Source organism: Apteryx rowi, unplaced genomic scaffold (genome assembly GCF_003343035.1).
Source record: "Apteryx rowi isolate R43461 unplaced genomic scaffold, aptRow1 scaffold_1169, whole genome shotgun sequence".
Taxonomy (NCBI): Eukaryota; Metazoa; Chordata; class Aves; order Apterygiformes; family Apterygidae; genus Apteryx; species Apteryx rowi.
Genome location: NW_020447385.1, coordinates 50,784 through 71,468, shown reverse-complemented (window position 1 = coordinate 71,468; position 20,685 = coordinate 50,784). Strand labels below are relative to the sequence as shown.

Here is a 20,685-nt window from a genome sequence, read left to right as displayed (position 1 = left end):
AGGAACAAAATCCTAACCATACTGAAATCAATAGGAGGTTTGCCAGTGATTCTGTGAGCCAGATTTCACTTTTGATATTTTTTGTCTTTCAGTAAATTCAGCTTCGCTGGCAGAGTTTCTACTATAGTTCCAAAAAAGCTGTGTTTTCTTTTTGTTGTGCAGATCAAGGGATCATTGACTTAAACCTGAGTACATCTTCCATCTTCCTTTACTAATTTACTACAGCCAAGATCAGGATGTGTTTTCAGAGATTTTGAACAGCAATATATCCAGAGATAGCTGATCTGAATAATTCTGATATGACTGGTTCCCGGTGACATTCATTTGAAGAAAATTATTCTATCCCACAGACTCAACTGTTCTGATATAAATTGAAGTCATCATTTTCAGATATCTGTTAAAAACCTTACGATATTGTGAAAATCACTTAATCTTTCTGGAATTTCATTTCCACCCCTCCTTTACTCCCCATAAAGCAGCTTTAGTAATAACTTTCTGAATATGCTGTGATTAAAACTTAATTGATGCTTGTAAAAGTCCATAAGATTCTTTAAGGGAGGGCATTTCAGGAGTGAAAGTATTGTTATTACTAAAGCGGCATTTTTTTTTTTTTTGCTTGTTTGGTACTTTTAATTTGTAGATTTTGAAGTATTTTATTAAAGAAGGGAAAATATCATTAGTCTCACAGTACATGTGTAGAAAATGAAATAGAAAGCTATTAACTCTTAAATTAATTCAAATTAAATTCAACTCAGCTAAACTCAAGTTAAACTGATAGCAGAGCCAGGAAGTTCCGGCTCCAAAGTGGCCTCCTACCACCTTGTTTTCTGCGCTATATATTAGACAAGTTGGGACACTAACAGGCTCTAATTGCCTTGACAAAACTGTGTTGTCCTTGATCTGATCAAGATCCTGGTTAGTAATATCAAGATTTCTCAATATTATTATTGCTTTTGATTTTCTGCTTTTATAAGAGCTTACAATATATGAATTCTAGCAGAAATGAGGTGATTTAGTCATTGGGGTTTTTGATATCTGACCTCTATCTGGTCATGTAGATGAATGGCTGCACTCAAAAATCAGCTTGTGTGCTGAGCGTTAGCATGGCTGGCCTTCAGCCTGTTGGCCTCAGAGTAAGAACCCAAAAGTTTTGTTAGGTACCCAGGCTGCCCACCTAGGAAACTAGCTGGGCACCAACGGAGTGACAGAGACACACACCACAAGCAGTGGAAGGAAGGAGCGCCTTCGTCCATCCCTCGCCCAGGCGCATTTGGACTCTGAAGGAATGGGTCCTGCTCCTTGGGATTCAAAGCTGGGTATCCTCCCTGGAGATCAGGGAGCTAGGCCCTTTCATTTTGTAAAGAAAAGGGGGAATTGCACCTTTTTAAACCCAGGCAGAGGAGAGCTGAAGCAATCGCCCAGCATACAGATCGTTTTTTGTGATCTTTCCACCAGAGGCCTTTTCAAACCACTTCTGCCACCTCCCTGTGGCATTCCCAGGTACACAGCAAAGGAAGTTGCACTCCACCCTCTACTGCTGCAGATGTGCCCCTGGGCATAAATYATTAAGGAGTCAATAGGCAAGAGAGATAAAGAGGTCAAGACAAAATAGTAGTGTCTCAGCAGCTAGGCCACAGATTAGGAGGAAGAGATTCTTTGCTTCTAATCCTAAAGCTCTTTATACATTTTAAAATTAACAGCCATTGCAGCTTAGGAATCAGAAAATTTTCAAGGAAAGAGAAATACCTAGGTTTGAATCACTTCAGGCTGAAGCAGGATTTGTATCTCATATTTGGGGTCATAGCTTCAATTGCTGCTTCAAGCAATTTCATATTATGCCCGTTTCTTTAAAAACAAGGAAAGAAAAAGCAGCTGCTACCACTGCATTTAACGTGGAGTCTGCTCCTTTAGCTGCATCTGCTAGGTTTCTCCTCAGGGCTGAGAGCTGGGGGAATAGCTACTTTATTGATTTTGGAATGACCCTTCCCTGTGAAGAATGAGCCCCTTTGGGGCACGTTCTGGCACAGGGCTCTAAGTGCACAGGATGCTTAAAGGCAGAGGACCAGAGTGAGTTTAAGCCTGATCAGCATTAAGAGACAAACAAAGATGGGTTTTCAGGATTGCGGTTTTGAAGTCAGGTAGGGCATTTCCCCAGAGCCCTATTAGTAGTGTCTGTATCTAGTCTGGGACTCTTTAGGACTGTGGTAGCCTAATCAACCACTGTTTTATCATCCCTGTCATTGAATTAGTCCTGCCCAGCTTTACTAAGCTGTGTTAACTGCAGGGAGTCACACGCTGTTTGTAAAGGCAACTGTCAGCCATCCCTGTTCTTTACACCAGTGTCCTCAAAGCAGAAAAATACAGAATTAAATAAAGAGCGCTACTATCCTCATATCAAGATCCTTTTTCTTCCTTTTCCAATTTCTTTCCCTTGTCCTCTCTCTTTTTCCTTCTTCTTTTTTCCTCTTAGCTATCTCAGTTGACTGTGTTTAGTAAGTTGCCTTCTGAGTAAGCTGGCCTATATAGAGGCTTTCTCCTGTAGTAGGAACAAATGAGAACTACTTTCTGCTGTTCATCTTCTTTTAATATATGCAGTGGACTTGTACCAGTGAAAAAAATACGGACTGCAAACCTTAACATGGGGAAAAGACTGCTTAACAGTTTGTATTTCCAAGCTATAGTAAATAATTTTCCATGAATCTCTTAAAATAGTGGTAAAAATTATATGAATTCATTATGGAATCTTTGCTCTATTAAGAATAGAATAATGTATGACAATAAAATCCAGTAATTGAACATCAGAACAGACTGCTTTTACTTACACCACAAGTATTACTTGGTTATATAACAAAAGTAAAAGGATGACAATAAGCTAGGAAATAGCTAGTCATGTTATGTGTTCCATAACAAGTAGCTTTAGTCTTTTCAAATTAAGTATGATCTCTGTACCAATCTGCTTTGTACAATGCACTGTCAACAGCCTGTGTGGAATATTCTTCCTTCCCATATCCTAACTTTGAGAGTCTCTCTCAGGGCATCAGTGCATATGGTATCTTGGACAGTAGGTACTAACAGGAAAACATCATCTTAGAACACGTAGGTGTTTGTAACCACAGCAGGATTTTTTCAGGCTATTATGCCTTCAGCCCATTCCTCTTATGTATTTGCTGCTTTTTGATCAAAGGGTTTTTTTTTCTCTTCTATAGAAAATGCCTTTTCAGTGATGTTTTGCTAAGCTTCATATTTCTCAACATGTTACATTAGTAGTTGCAGCTCTGTGCTCTTCCTTTTGTTATGCACACAAAGGGACACTCCAAGAAATTAACCGCTGGCTTCTCTCAACTGAGACTTTGGGTTTTCTCATAAGAGTATGTAGTTTGAGATGTTTGGGGGTTATTTTTGCCAGTTTTACAACATATACTAGAAAATGGAAGTGTATTTGTTTTCTATCTAAAATATATATTCTATTTAAAATATGCTTTCATTCTTGTTTAATGTTGTTAGGTTTTTGGGAGATCACATTTTTGTTTCCTTTTTTTTTTAGTATGTGTGTGATTTTTAAGGTTCTTATAAAATTGTTATAAACAATTCTGAATTTATGTTGTCTGGTGAATTGCTCTCAAAATACAGTGCAATTGATATGATTTTGCTCTTCCTCTCTGTGAGTAAGAAGCTCCTTTGATTGGTCTCTTAAATGTTTCTTACTTTTTTTTTTTTTTTCATTTCCTGGCGCTTGACCAAACTTGGCTAATGTCTACAGTAACTTATTAACCTGTTTGCTCCAGCAAGACTTAATACCTGATTTAAGAGTCCTGGTTTATAATCACCTTCTATCTTGTGCCTACCAGCATTTTTCAATAAAATGTTTGGAAATATGCCAACACAAGTCACCTTGAAAACATAATTGTTGTTGCACAATGGGAAAATGGCACTACTGTTTTGTTTTTCCAATTGTGCATGAATTTCATGCTGATGTCCTTACACTTATGAGTGCTCTACATTACATCACTTACTTGAATTGCTGTTTTTCCAGATGGAAAATAAGCAATAATCATTTTTGGACCTCAGTATGATACGAAAGCTTTTTATTTTATATGGACAGTCTTTAACCTGAAGATTTGAGTCTTAAAAGAGGAAAGCTCCTCTTTTATGAAAGCTAGGGCAGTGAGGAGATTTCCTTAAGTCACACAGACAACAACCAGAAGAGCCTGGACTTTAATCTCTTGACCACTGTGAGTCCCGTTTCCTAAGACTTAGTTACCGCTTTGTTAAGAATAGTCAAGGAAACCAATTTAGTTGGCTTAATTTCTAAAACAAGTGTCCATTCTTTCACCTTATGAAGGGAAAAAAAAGCCTTGTTTACAAAGAATATGGACAAGTTTCAAAAAACAGACCCATAAATCACCACCTCTCTTCTCCAATTTCCTTCTGACTGTATTAGTACAAGCCATTCTCCATTTCAGCTGCAGAGCGGATGACAACTGATTTGAGCACCTCAGTTGCTCCCTTTTCTCTCTAGGGCAGCTGGTGTCTCTCTGGCAACTAGTATTCTAGCAGTTAAGACTTTGTAAATTAAAGCAAGAACACTGACTTGTATCCCAAAAAAGTGACATCAGTACTGATTCCAAACCCCTAGATGTAGTGAGTTTCTTAAAGAAAAGGTGCTAGGCAGGCAGAAAACTCAAATGTTAAGCAGAGATCAGATTATGAGGATTTTATGGGATGTTGTTAGACATCTCTCAGGCTTTCTTTCTAGACTACAGAGCTGTCTCAGGAGTTTTGCTGTCACTGGCAGAATCCTCCAAATCTATGCAGTTGTATCTGCAGAAAAGCAGCATTAACTCCCAATTAAAATTTTGGAGCTTGCCTATGCAGCAAGATTCAGCAGTATAAGCACTGCGTACAGGCTCTAACCATATCTATACAGACAGCTGACACTTAGAGTTCCACAAGTCTTTCTTTGACACAGAAGGAATGTCCCCTACAATAAATGTTTGCTATTGTAAGTTGGCACCCTCTGCTCTTTTTCTGATGCTGCTTTGCATGGAGAGATGTTTTTCTATTGCATAAATATACTAGGGAACCAGCCAGAAGCCACTGTGATTTTGGGATGTGGAGTCAAGCACACACACAGAGCAAACCAAGTCTATGATTCTTCTTCTGCCACCTCCAGCTCCATCTCTGCTTGGCTTAGCTGACACCACTTTCACAGCTATTATGAGTAACTGGGGCTCCCCACTGTGTCAATCACAAATGCATAGCTTGTGCAGATACATTATCCATATTTCAGCTGGTCAGCTGCAATTTTGCAAGCCAGCCACAAAGCTACTGAACAGCTTTTGCTGCAGTTCTGGCAGAATCAGGGAGAGCAGCAGTCTGCTGGCCCCAAACCACATGGGAAGAAGGAAGAAATAGACCACCTGTTCCTGGAGGAGCTTTTCTTAGATCAGCTTCATTTGGTGCAGAGCCTTTTCAGGGTTTGTGAAAGAAGTACAGACTGGATTGTGCTGCATAGCTAAGAGGASCTTTATCTTCAGGAAGATAAAGATCACTTTTCTGGGAGATAGATAAAGTTTGCTACTAAGCTACTGTGGCTGAAGACTCCCTTTTCTGTAGCCAATGCAGTATGGAAAGCCACCACCCCTTTCACAGAATGCTATCAGTCATAAACTAGCTTTGACGTGGACAAGCCAACGTGGAAGTTAACGTAAAAAAAGGTACTGTCTCTGCATGTTACCGAACCTGGCAGTGCTGCTGAGATTTCTGATAGCTTTGCATGCATGAATTTTCCAGTTGTAGCAAGGAGAGAACTGACAGTCCTCTTATGCTCCCTCTGAGTCAAATCTCAGCGCTCATAAATAGAAAGCAATATAGCGGCAATGTACAGTGGTGTGTCCTGACACTAATGCCAGGCTGTCTGGAAAAGTTGCTTGCGGATAGGATTTTCAGGTAATTCCACTTCTCTTTTTTCATATGTGGCTGTGGGGTTGGAGATAGGGTTCCTCCAGTATGGACAGCAATGCTGTAGCCATTTTCCTCTGTTATTCTGCCAGACACTGCTTCCCTGGCTAGCAAAGCCTTTTGTTGTACAGTTGGATCACAGAAAAGAACCACTGAACTGTTGCCTAAGCAGCTGGAGAATGACAGAGTGTGAGTGCTGTTGGGAGATAGAGAGGGTAGATGACAGTCACAGGGGAAGGCTGGAAGCTGCTGAGCCATAGCTGCATGCTGTGTGTTGCACAGCATTTGGGAGATCGGAGCTGAGGATAGGGTTTGCCTTAGCAAGGCCTGAGGGGGATGAGATTCAGAGACTCATAAAAAAACAGCAGTACCCCAGCTAGTAACAGACAATATCTGGGAAGCTTTACATTTTGCCTTTGAAAATAGGAGCTATTTTCTTTTTCATTGTCTGTGTAATTTTGCTTTCTTCACAATTTCACTGTATATAATATGGCTGCTTCATGGTTTGCAAGAAAAGTTTCATGATGGGGGGGGATTTTTTTATTAATTTATGCTTTCAGTAATTTCCTGCAGTTTTAGATTGTCAGATTGTGTTTTTAATAGGTGCAATTTGCAACAGTCTGTATTTAGTATTATCACTGAACTTAAGGAGTCATCTAGCCCAGCCCCAGGGCCTGCAGGCAGAATCTGATCTCTCTGTGAYTGCTGAGTGATGCTTGTCTAACCTGTTCTTAACAATCTCCAGTGACAGATTCAGGACCATCCCTAAACAATCTATTTTAATGTCTACCTGTCCTCAGGGTGCTCTTAGATCATTTTGCTAAAGCTGTTCCTTATAAAAATTACCACCCTTGAATAAAACCATTCTTTATTGTTCTCAAAGTGCAAATACACAACTGGAATTGAACAAATAACCTGAAAACAAAGGAGGACGAGAAGGGAAGAAAAGAATGTTGCAAACAACAACAGAACAAAAATATGCAGTTTGAGATTTGCACCTCTTTCAACTTTCAGCCTGAAAGCTTTTAGCCATATGCAGTTCAATTCAACCTCTTCATACTGGACTGTTTTTAGAAATCTGCGGGACAGGCATGGAAACAAGCTCATGTTTAGATAGTAGGGAAAAATCCACCATTCCAGTTGCTGAAAGGAGGTGTAACTGAGAGCTGTGAGAGTTAATTCTGTTGGAAAGAAGCATCCTTTAGTCTCAGAGAACTATAGCAAAAGCAGCTTGGGGCATGTCCACACAGCAGTGACTTGGAGATAAGAAGTCCACACTCAGGCTATCCTGAGGCAATCCCCTTTCTATTAGTACTGCAGGGGAAAACACCCCCAGCTAACTGGAACTGTGGTCTATGGTGACACAGTTCTTTGCATCTGTGTGGATATGCCATGGCCAGGCTGCTGCAACTGCCAGAGAAGTGGGTGAGCGATCTCAAAGGAGCTTTCTTTCCAACAATAATGTTTGTTTACTCATGATTCCTATCAGTTCCCACTGCATTTGACTGTCCTTTTAACAGTCCCAGAGAGTCTACTTAGCTAGCTCTCTGCTTCTAAATGGGCCTATTTCTGTCACCTGTTTGCCTTTGTGTTCTTCTCCTTCTAAATCTTGAAAAAAAAGTCCTCCACGCCAGAGATGCTCAGTCTGATTCAAGGAGTGATCCTTAGAGACTATCCTGAGAAGTATTTCTTCTTGAATTTTTCTGAGATCAAAGAGCTGATAAAGATGATAGTCCAGCCCTGAACACACAAAAATTCTAAGGCGAGAAAAGTAACAAATAATTATTATTCATTATTTAGTTTCCATAACTTCAAAAACAACACTGTTCTTTCACTCCAGCTTAATTTTAAAATACTGTCCTCAGTCTTCCTTCCCTCTTTTGGAAACCTTTTTTCCCATACACCTTAGGATCCTTCAGAAAACCCTATTAGTTCTTCTAGAAGATTTGCAGTGACTGGCTGTACTGACTAGAATAGGTTTTGGTGGAAGGAGCGGCCAGTATTTGTTGGACTGAAAAATCATAGTGCCAACCTTGCCACCACCCTTTGGAAGATCTCAGTGCTAGACTGGTAATGGAAGTTATAGTTCTTCAAGCAATGGTATATATTGCCCTGCTGACAAGAATTTGAGGGTATACCAGAGAAGCTGGGGAAGGATATGCCAGCAAAACAGGCACTGATATTATTGACTGGAATAGTTACCTTTTCTCCCTCCTGCAGTGCTGCATGACCCAAGAAAATGACCTGTCTATCTCTTCTGGAATGAGCAAGAAGCCACTGTTGTAAAGGAGTCATGATAAAACACTTCCCATAAAATTCCATTTTATTTAATTTGTGACATGCACAAAGTTCACAGATGAATTTACAAAATAGACATATTTTTGCAAGTGTTGCTTGGTGTACTTGGGGTTAAAATTACTGGTACCCTGTTACTGTCTCCTTGTCTGTGCTACTACTAAATGGAGTTGCTTGCTGATGGAATGCTGAGTTTTGCACTTAAGAAGGAGCCTCACTAAGTTCTGTACTGAGAAAATAGTCTTGTACTGACGAAATGCTATACTTTCAGCTAGGAAAAAAGCACCTAGAAAATACTTACTATAACACAATACTCTGGAATGTACTTTATAATGAAACTATCAAAGGTATGAAATTCTCCTAGCTGGCAATAGTCTCAGTAAACACATTTCTTTGACAAAATTAGAGTCTGGCATGCCGGAGGTTGATGGGGGAGGGGATCTGCAGAAAAGGAGTTTGTGCTTCTGTGGTTGAAGGAAAGCCATGAAAGAGGAAGGGGAAGCTAAGTTTACTTGGCTGGATGTCTTGTATATAATGAGTGTTTCTGTAGCCTCACCTTTATAGTGACAACCACGACAGGAGATCGATGGTTCTCTTGGGCACAAATGGGAAGAAGGAAATGTTAAACATGGAAAAGACTCTGTATTTCGGAGAACATGGGGAAAAATTCCATGAAATCTAGAGGGCAAACAGAAAAAAAAAAAAAAAAAAAACCTCTTATATCCTAACATTAAGTACAAGCTGCTTCTCAAGGAAAATACTACTTGTCAATGGTTACTTACCACATGCCTTCACTGTGCTGCTGCCTGATTGTGTGAGGGACTCAAGAGTCCCAAAAGCCGTAAGGGCGGAGTTTGCTCATCCATTCCGTGGRTTTCTCAGTTTGCTTTATGCAGCACAGAGGTTATTGCTTCTGACGTTAGCACTTCATGGTCAAAAATCACTGCTATTCCAAGTGCACAGCTTAATTTTTATTATTGGTGTTACCACAAAATAGAATAAAAATATAGGATTCCATGGCAAAATCCTGTCCAGTTCCTCAGAGTATAGACATATACTCCTAGAAGTCTGCTGTAGTCTTCTGCTTTCTTGCAAGACTCTCATGCCAGATATAACGGCTCCAGTTTTTATAATCCTTTTCAACCATCCCATTAGCAGTAGCTTCAGAGTGAGGCATCCCAGGAATGTCTGCACAGCTCCTAACGGGTGTATGAAACTGCATAATGAATCATTAGTTCTCTGAATCCAGAGGGTGGAAAACTAGAAAGGACTATCCTGGTTGTGTGCTAGTGTTTTGGGGAAAGGCCAAATCTAAGAACCATAATCAGTACTGGATATGTGAATTAACAGGGAAAAAGCAATGCAATGTGGGAAAACAGATCTGGAAGTGATAAAATAGGTTAACTCACCTGTTAGTCTAGAATATCCATAGATACTCTAGGTAACACGTATGGGAAGTGTTTATCCTCACCCCTGTGACGTGAACATTGATATTGCAATCCAAGAGTTTCCTACACAAATACTACCCTGTTTAAGAATTACCATATGATGATGCAGGGCTTTTCACCAGTTAGTAGCTGAGCTTAGTATAAAGTAAGCCCTATTAGAGAGCATTGAACTGGAGGGTGACTAAGTTACAGGGCACTATGTTAAGGTGCTTTCCCAGTTCTCCATCTGTTTTATTCCGCAGAAAATGATGAGTCTCCTGGAGCAGCCACCTTTCCCAACCTATTCTTCAAACTCAGCTCGCCCTGTTTAGTGAAAAACTGTACTTACTCTGTGTGTTGGCTTCAACAGCACAGAAAATAAGAACAGCATCACATGAAGATTGCCTCAGACCTTATTTCTAGTCTTGGTTTTTCCTTGAGTTTTGTTTCCTAGAGCTGCTTAAACTAAATCCCTTCTTCGTCAAAGATCCCTTTCTAACTCTCATAGTATTAAGGTAGGGTAAGATCCTTCTGCTCTAGTGGGTCATAAACTCTATTCTAGACATATTTCTAGCAGAATCAATATAGACTAAAAAAATACCAGTGTGATATAGTTGTAGAACCAAAAATTTCTGTCAGAGAAATTTCAACTGATGAGGCTATGTGAAAATGCCCTGGACACAACAGTTCCTCCCCTTAACTCCCTTTAGGACCATTTTGCTGAAAGCAGAGGGGACCTGCTAAACTATGTCCAAAAAGAAAGGGGCCGAGATAAAAGACTCAGTCTCAACATATCACATTTTTAAATAAGTGAAAACAGAATTAAGACTTTCCAAAATAGGGAGACAGGAATGAAAATTAATTTTTCCATAAAATATAATGTTAGAGCAAGTTATGGCATTCCATTCCTATCCTTCCGCTCAACGGTGAATGTAAAGACATTTTTGTTACGACTGTACTGCTACGCTCACACTTCAGTTTTTACACTCGCAATGCAGCAAATGTATGTTGCATTAAAAGACCTCTGAATCACATTCTACCATGTCTTCATGCTGAATTTAATTATTTATTTCACAGGTTAGATGCGATGAGCTATAAAATTGGCTTAAAAGGCCTAAAATCCTCTTTCTATTTTTTGTGACTGAATTTATTTTTTGGATGCATATGTTATATATTATATACAAAATATATTTATGGTATATATTTCTTTTATATATTTAGGCATGAGTTTTTATAATAATTTTTGTGGAACTAGCTGCTAAAGATAATGAAAACCTAAATCATTGAAAAACATGCAGAAAAAGAGAGCCAGGCAAATATTTCAAAGTAACTGAAATGCACTGCAGGATTATTTTCCTATAATAGGCCTGTGTATTCAGAACACCTCTTTTTGGTAACTTACAGCCGCTTCTTTCTTCTTCTTATATTGTAGCACTCTTTACATGGTTGACTGTTTTTATTTTTAAAACACCTCCAAGTTTAGGGCTACACTCAGGAGCACAGGTTAGCAGTTAGCAAGCCCTAACTTTGTTACACTTCACAAGAACCATATGGAAGAAAAGTTATGTAGAGAGATTTGTCACTTCTCCCAGGAAGAGACCATTAAAAAGAGGGCAAGCAGAGTACATGAACTTCTCATCCATTTTTCCATGTGGAAATAATGGTGCCTCATAAAGATGAGGTATATCTATATTTTTCTGTATTTTAACTGTAATAAAAACATAATCAAATGTTTAAGAATATCTTATTGCTCATTTTTCTTTATGTGGAAACTATGTGATGCTGCATATGGGAAGAGGAGAGCTGGGAACCTGTATTCCTGCTTTCTTTGCCTAGCTATTTTGGGACCCTTAAGGAGAAGACATGGGTGTTCATCCCCATGTGGACATCAGGCATAAACTAGATTTCTAATAGTCTTGCTGGACACAGATTTAACGTTTCGGTCTCTTCCTTTCTCATTCCCCTAACCCCGTGTTCTCCATACATAAAAACAGAAAAATATGAATGGACCAAGAGTGCAGCACCTCACCCAGACACAAGGACTGAATCAAAGGGTAATTTTGACTGTCTTGTCTGCCTCTTAAACTCTTCGCCTAGGTTCTAAACAAAGAGGCTTTTTAAACATATACTGAGCTACAGAAAGTGCAAGATGCATACACGCACACAACATACACTTTCAATTTATGTAAATTAGCTTTCAATATGAAGAGGAAAAATATCATATTTTTCCAATGCTTTGCCATGTATAGTGTGCAAGAACACATACCCTACCTACTCAAAACACTTCAGAAGCTTATGAGGTTACACATCTGTGATACTGAAGTTCTACCCATTTTAATGTCTGATTGTTTTAACAGGAAATTTACTTGTAATTTAATACCTGATGTTGTTGTTCTCTCTCTTTCTCTTCTTCTTTTTTCTCAGAACAAATTATGACATCGACATCTAAAGGAATTTTCCGGCCATTTTTGATTATCTTCATTGTCCTTGGTTGTTTCATGGCATTTTTACTTATTTATATCAAACCAACAAACAGCTGGATCTCTGGTCCTATAGAATCAGCCAGCTCAGTTTTGAAAATGAAGAACTTCTTTTCTTCCAAAACTGATAATTTTAATGAAACAACTATTTTGATCTGGGTTTGGCCATTTGGTCAGACATTTGATCTAACATCCTGCCAAGCGATGTTCAACATCCATGGGTGCCATCTGACTATTGACCGTTCACTATACAACAGATCCCATGCCGTTCTCATTCATCACAGGGACATCAGCTGGGATCTAACTAATTTACCTCAGCAAGCCAGGCCACCATTCCAGAAATGGATTTGGATGAATTTGGAGTCTCCAACTCATACTCCACAAAAGAGTGGCATTGAACATCTCTTTAACCTGACCCTGACTTATCGGCGTGATTCAGATATTCAGGTGCCTTATGGCTTCATGATGGTTGGTACAAGTTCCTTTACATTTGAAGTGCCAAGTAAAGAAAACTTGGTGTGTTGGGTTGTAAGTAACTGGAACCCTGAGCATGCTCGAGTCAAGTATTACAATGAGCTTAGCAAATATATTGAAATCCATACCTATGGACAAGCCTTTGGAGACTATGTCAATGATAAAAACTTGATTCCAACTATCTCCACTTGTAAATTCTACCTTTCATTTGAAAATTCAGTTCATAAAGATTACATTACTGAGAAACTTTACAATGCCCTTCTGGCTGGATCAGTACCAGTTGTACTGGGCCCTTCCAGAGAAAACTATGAAAATTACATTCCAGCAGACTCTTTCATACATGTGGAAGATTTCCTCTCCCCAAGAGAGTTGGCAGAATATCTTCTGATGCTTGACAAAAATAACAAGATGTATCTTAGCTATTTCAACTGGAAGAAGGATTTCTCAGTGCATCTTCCTAGGTTCTGGGAATCACATGCATGTCTTGCTTGTGATCATGTGAAAAGACACCAAGAATATAAGTCCATTGGAAATTTAGAAAAATGGTTTTGGAATTAATTTTTTTTTCTTTGTGTGCACTTTTTGAAGTATCTGAAAGAATCATTAGTCCAAATGGAGAGGAAAGCAAAAGAGAAGAAAGAAGAAAAAGAAAACCTTATGTCATGGTCTATCAACTATCCTGTCTTGGCTATCCTATTTATATTTTGTAAGAAATTTTGAAAGATCAGCAGCAGAAGTCATCAATACTCAGTTTTAAATTATAATGTACATACTAATTATGTGCACTGAAGAATATTTTATTGTTTACTATAATTTTTAAACAAGGGTTTTTCACATTTTCTGTGGAATATGTCCCAGTCTTACACATAAAGTAGTCATTTTTAACACTGTTCTTTTTACATTAGATTAGCTGTTTAACCTATTTGGAAAATGAAGACACAACTCTTAAAGTACTACAGAGAATTTTAAGAACATAATTTGCTGTTCTAGTCTGAAATATCTGTAATATTTCAAAAGACAGTAAAGTTTTTTATGGTCCATCTTACATTTTAAGAACACAGTAAAATTAATACCTACCATTATTCCAGTGTGCACCCCTTTTTAAGGGTAATGAATTTAGAAATATAGTTTTAAAAAACTATCACAATAGTAGACAGTCTTTGCTTCTAAAAAGGAAGATGAGTTTCCTAATAAATAGCTTCATTAAGTTACTTCAGGAATATATCTGTTCATACTCTCCTAAGAATAAAGATGTCAGATATAGAGAAGATGAATAATCCTAGTGACCGAAGCCCTGGTTCATTCAGCTTCTGAGTACGTTTAAATTCAGCATGTGCTTAAGTCCCATTTTGTTTCATGCATTATTTACCTGAGCCAGGGTTGTAGCTGGTGTTAAACTGATAAACAAGCAAACAAATTTTAGTATAGGCATTTGATTACATCAGCCTCATATATGGTRTTCAGCAGGTAATAATGAGTTTTTGAAAACAGACTGTTGAGAAGTTTTAGTAATTTTTCTCATATTATTTTTTTGAATAATTGTGAGTTATTCCACGAGTCTTTAAAGGTCTGTTGAACTTTAATTGTAGCTGGGCAACTTGCTGTGATGGCTGATTAATTTGGAAAAAAACTACCACTGAATGAATGTTTTCTTTTCTGAAAGAAAAATGCTGAAATTCAGTCAACATCCAGTGTCAGGCCAACATATTCAATCAGTTCAGCTATTGAGTTTTATTTTTYGAAAATATGCTATGTGACAGGTAAAAATGAATGCACTCTTAAGAGCAGTAGATGCTATCAAAATTTGAGTATAAAAGGATGTTCATGAGTATTATATTTGCTATGATAGCAAATACTAAAATGTGATTTTGTCATGTTTGTTTAAAATATGTATGTTTTTAACATGTTTATGATTTGATTTTATTACTCTTTTCTTTCAGCAAGATGTAAATATCTGACTGCTATATAGTCATAGGTATAAGGCTGGGTTAATGCTATAGATGTATGGATATATTTTTGTACCAAGTGAAAGCAATTTGCTCTTTATGTCAAAGTGTTACAGATCACAGCTCCTACTGAGTTGCAGTCAGCTCTCAGAGTCTCGTGACTATTTTTTTGAGATGTTCTAAATCATGAGAATTCTTTTCTGCATATATTACCTCTTTCTTTAAGTTAAAGAAAGAATTATAAAAGAAACTGAAGTAAAAGAAGTGTTAAAAGGTACATACTCATTGCTAAGCATCTCACAGGACATCATCATATAGTCCCGAGAGTTAACAGTTGAACATTTGGTCCAAATAGTTTAGAGTCTTTAGACTTTTCCCTAAGTAGAGGAAATAACACACAAAGATCTCAAAGTATGAAAGTATAGGACAGTAGTGTCCTTTCTTATTTATTGTAAACAAATACCCTGCTACTAACCTAAGGTCTGGAAAAAGAAGCACATACAAAAAAGGACAAAAATGCAAAAGTTTAACTGGAGAAGAAAAAATAAACTTTTGTGATATATAAGACCTTGATCTAGCAAAGTAACTGATCAGGTCCTTAAGATCTTGTACCCCAGGCTGGAACACAAACCCTGAAGCCTATTAAGAGTAACACAGTTACATTTCTGAAGTAGGAAACTGCACTGGAATGATTATAGCATTATACCTGTATTTTCCCTATGGCTTCAAAGGCTGTTTTCTGATCCAGATATTTATTTCTGCTATATTTATTGCATTCTTAAAAAGCTAATTTACAAGATACTATGAACCTCCTAAATTCACCAGCATTTCAGTATGAAACAAGAAGAAAAAGCTTACCTTGCACATTAATGCACTATAACGAAACCCAGTCTTCTAAAAGTACAGGCATGAATGTAATATGGTATTTCTATCATTTTGAAGGCAAATGTCTAATGCCTACAGGACAGAAACCAAGGATATTTTATCACACTTTTAGGGTTTCAGGAGGGCTGTGAAATTCTCAGTCACTTAATATGTTACTGCTTTGGTTGAATAACCTGATTCCCTTGATGCTGGAATTTGGAAGTTGTTTGCACTAATCTCAGTGGAAGTATATTCACCCTTTGGTGAATGTGCATAGTCCCTTATTTCATTCCTCATTTCAGACAGCTGAAGTTGTATTGTGACAAGGTCTTATGCCAAATCAGAATGGTCTCTTGTCTTCAAGATTCAGCTCATAAATTCTCATGTTAATAATAAGTAAGCACAATAATGAAATGAGAAGATATATGATTTGTCACTACAAGTATCAGCTGGTGTCTGTGCAGGAAAGTATTTAAATATATGCTAAATTTCAAGCCTGTAGGTAATGTTGTTAATTCTGTGAGCACCAGATCAGGTCAGCATGGCTAATCTTGTGCTGAACCATTAAGATATTTGAAAGTCTTTTGCTAGAATTGGGAAGAGAGTTGATCTCCTCACAGAACCTTCGCAAAAGGCTTGTATGATACTTTGTATTCAGGATGCATTGCTCAAATTGTCTGAAAGATTAATAAAATGGGAGAGAAATCTAATCCACATTGAAATGACTAAGAATCATGAACAAATCCTAAACAAGTAACATCAGGAATGTCAGCAAGGTATTAGGATGAAGTTCACGGGCTGGAACATAAATGAACTTCATTTTATGAAGTTTTTAGGGGGAGCTACAGGTATTTTCAAGCCTTAAACAGTTCAGGATATAAAGTACTTTGCTGACAAAAGCTTGAGCATCTTCAGGTATGTCCAAAATAGGTGGTACCTGACAGGAAGCAATGGATGTAACATAGCTAGACTTCATGCACACATAAAGGCAGTATAACTAAACCTAGACACCTAACTCCCAGAAGACTGATTCCAGCCTGTATATGACATTAAGCATTGTGCTCCTTTGGTGAGCCCTCCTACATGAACAATTAGCATAAAAAGACTCAAATAGTAAATCATTGAAAAGGAGAATGGGCAAAAACAATTAATTACAGAAGGGAAAATAACATGGAGTTAGTTAAAATAGAGAACAAGGTATTCTTTATGCCTTGGTACCACTCGCAAAAGAAGACAGTTGTACATGAGAAAATAAATGAAAGATGAGAAATTACATCGATTCCGACTGTTTTCTCAACAGTTTTATTTCAGACATTCAGCTTGTTTTATGTTCCAGCCTGCAATAATCTGGGGGCACATTCACTAGTTACAAGTTAGCCCTGCAGTCATTGCAGTATGGCTTAATGACATCTTCTGCAATGCTACATTTTTCAAGACAGAGAGTAATCATTATCCTTACCTTACAATGCCTTCTTTGGGAAATTTTTAGGCTCTCTGTCCTGCACTGAGCTATCAACATTCCTCTCTTTATCAGTGCAGAAAATAAGATCCAAAACAGATAAAGTACTAACTGCAGATGCATTACCAGCCTATTGAATGTGAACATACATCAGACAAACTGACAGCAGTCAGCAGTCTTCTAAAGCAGACTTTTCCTTTCATTTCACAGACACTCAATGACCACAGCAGCTCTTGCTCTATATGAGATCTCCATTCCTTAGAGACTCCTGGTTGCCAGTTTCTTTGAATGTCTCTTGCCATCTGAGATGGCTGTAATCACAATGAACAAGCAGCCTGAGTGAGGTTCATACAATGTACAAGACACAACCAGCAACATATTTGTCTTTTAAGAAACAGATCAGATAAAATGAATGTTGCACTGAGAGAGCATGAATCTAGGGATTTTTTAGAGCTCATGCAGACTGAATAAGGTGTGTGAAATTGGCATTATTGAGCACAAATAACCAGTTACTGTCTCTAGCTAGTCATCTTTGTTCCTCAAAATTGGCTTTCAAGAAATAAAAAGGTACCATGTAATCCTCTCCCAACTCCAATCAGCCCAGCATCAGTTAAATAATCTAAAACTGCTGCTGATTACTCATGAATGGCATTCATGTTGGCCTTGTATTACCTCTTTTATTAGATAAAAAATAACATCCAGGGGAGAGAAGTGAAATCTGTCAATAAACTGATCGTATTTCATGTCTGATACGAAGAATCTCTCTCTCTTTTTTTTTTTTTTTTTTTTTTTTTTTGGTCTTTGAGGTAAATCCTCCTGTCCTTGTGCAACAATGCTTTTTGGACTTCATTCAGGAAAGAATGCTCACATGCTTATGGCCATGAGACTTAAGCACATGCTTAAATTTAAGAGCATCTTAAATGCTTTAATGTATTGGGGCTTCAAACAGTATAGTTATTGACTTTGGGAACTGAGTCAGAGAGCACAGACTTTAGCACCAGCTAGCTCATGTGACCTCCTTTGCATGCCACTGTCCAAGGGGAGCACCCTGTGAGCAGACTGGCTGCTCCAAACAGAAAACTATTTGGACTAATTCTGGTTTAGTGCCTATCCAGTAGACCTTGGGCCTACTCTTCTGCTTCAGCAAGCAATATGTGCCACCATCACCTCCTATACTCCACTCACAGCATGGTACTCCACTTTACAGTCTCCTTATACTGCGCATGATATGTGCATTTGGATGTGTTATAAGGAGGTGAGAGGAGCCAAGGCCTGCTGAGATAGTATTTAAGAGGACTTTGCTAGGAAGAAAGCATAAAACCTGGTCATATCTATGTACGTTCAGCCTGGACAAAGCGCACCCTGGGGAGGATAAGTCTCGGCCTTGCCAGAATTTCSTCTTGGAGGGAAATACTTGGTTCAGTCCAGGTGGGACTCTGGGAGTGAACAACCACATGCACAAAGTGGGAACAGGAGGTCCAGGGTCTTGGAGAGACTGGGGCATTAGTCTGTCTATGCAGACTGGAGATGTTTAGCTATCTTCAGGGAGGCTTCTGACCTATTTAAATCTAGGGATGAAAGTTAATCGTATATTCAAGTGCTTCCTTGATCAAAAATAGTATACTATTGAGAAGAGAATCAAGGTGAAGCATTCATTTATCTATTGGCTGGTGGGGGTTTTTTTTAATAATATTGGCTGACAGTTCCGGCTGTTTTTTTTTAATATAAGTGATTATGAAATGTTAGATGGAAACTAAGATACTTCGTATGATTCATACAAAATAGCTATTTCAGCCTCATCTTTTACTCCTCACTTAGGCAAATCTCCCATTGGAGTCAGCAGGTGACTTGGGAGATCCCCAAGTCAGGAATACAGGATTGGGCTTAGAGCAGAATGGCTTCAGCAAGAAACAGCCTTCTTATTTGTGGATGTTTCCCTTCTAAAATGTGAGTAAATAGTTCTAGTGGTCTTGCCAATTCTACCTTCAGAAAATCAGTGCAAGATTCATATTGGTTAGATATGTTCATAAAAGCTACAGAAATGCCAAGAAATGGATTAAATAAAGCATGCAGTAATAATTTTAATTCATGGCACAAATGTCACAGAGTGATACAGATGATAAAACTATAAATTTGTGAGAAATAATTAGACCTAGAGACATCACACTGCAGTTTCTGTATTGGAAAAAGTGATTTAATTACTCTATTGGAAAGGTAATTAATTGGGAATCTTCTCTTTTATGGTGCCATATTCTCTATGCAATTAACTGAAACCAAGAGTCTCGGTGCAGTGGATAGTTCAGAGATTTGGTCATGTGGCACAGAGCTCTTCACCTCTAGGTTAATAGCCTGAATTATGAGTAGATTGGTACAGACAGCTGTTTGGCAACCTCTAGTAGATGATGTGGTGATCTCAGTCCAATATCTCATAGACTGAGAGCCGCACCACAGAAACCTTCATACAATTAGCACTGTGTTTCAGCCAAGGAGGCAAAGAACTGAACTGAGACTCCTCTGACACCTTCTCTTAGGGCATTTCCAGGCACAGGATGATTTAAGAAGCTCACAGTCCTCCTGCCTGAACCGTACCTGTTTGTGATGACATAGAAGGCCTTGGTGTTCTGAGTAAAATAACAGAGTATTGGCATTTTTTAAAGCATGGTGCCAGGCTGTATGAATTAAGTATTCATAGCTGGGAAAATTCTTCATTAATTTTGCTAAGTAAATAATTAGTAAGAAAATCATTTAATTGTTGCAAATTGGCAGCAAAAGCAATTGTTTGTTATTCTTTATATGGATTAGCCCAGTGGAAAATAGACTTTGATGAAACCTTATACACCCCTGACTTGAAAAGTGAGTCTGATATATGCTGTTTGGCAAATAAATTAAATTAATCTATAATTTCCTTTGCTGTTTTGTTTTGTAACACATATGTTCTAAGAGATGAGATTAAAAAGTATGGAAAGTTAACTCCCTTGGTGCAATTTAATGTTTTAAAGATGCAGTGTATACTGAAGAGAACAAAGTGAGAGTTTTTCCATCTATACAAAATCATAATGTGCCAAACTGTTTCCACTGAACGAGAAAAACAGTTCAACATAATGACTTTTTATTAGGATTTGCAAAATCTTCTATTAACGCACTGTAATTTTGCACTATTTTGTAAGAAAAGAAAAAAAGGAAAAAGAAAAAAGGAACTGAAAAGAAACAAAATTTTAACAAATCTAAAAACAGATGCCAAATGTATAGTTTGTAAAATACTATTTTTCTGATATAAGGTGTCATCACATTGTGAATTTAACTGTGTTATTGTAAACTGTGAAAATGTGATGTACGTTTGTGACACAGCCTACCAAGGGCCATTTCTAACACACAGATTAGTCACCTGGACTTGTTTATATGAAACACATTCATAAATCTGAGATCACTTTTATACTTATTTTTTGTAGACTATTTTTCCACATTTACAACACAACTGTTATTTTATATCAAACATTGATTTTGCTTTAAAATATTATTAGAGTAAGTGGGTGGATGTCTTAAATGTGCCAGAGATTCAAAACTGTAACAAAGGTAATTCAGAAACAATTCTTTGCCAAACTGTAATGCTGCTAAAATCCAAAATGTTTTGTTGAATAAGCAGGCATACTGTCAATAAATGATAGTTTCTGTTCCATGGTAATGGTAATAATATTACATTTGCTGGGATAAATGCCTGGTATGTATGAGCTGCATTTCCCTTCTATCTTTCCATATGTTGGGGAAACGATACTGGGTGC

The 20,685-nt window shown here is 37.8% G+C and overlaps 1 protein-coding gene across 1 annotated transcript; it reads left to right on the top strand.

Annotated features, from left to right (window-relative positions):
* The first annotated feature begins 12,109 nt into the window (after positions 1–12,109).
* FUT9 (fucosyltransferase 9) lies at positions 12,110–13,195 on the top strand. The gene has a single exon (XM_026081717.1). The coding sequence runs from the start codon at positions 12,116–12,118 to the stop codon at positions 13,193–13,195; it is 1,080 nt and encodes a 359-aa protein (XP_025937502.1). The 5' UTR covers positions 12,110–12,115.
* Positions 13,196–20,685: the final 7,490 nt, after the last annotated feature.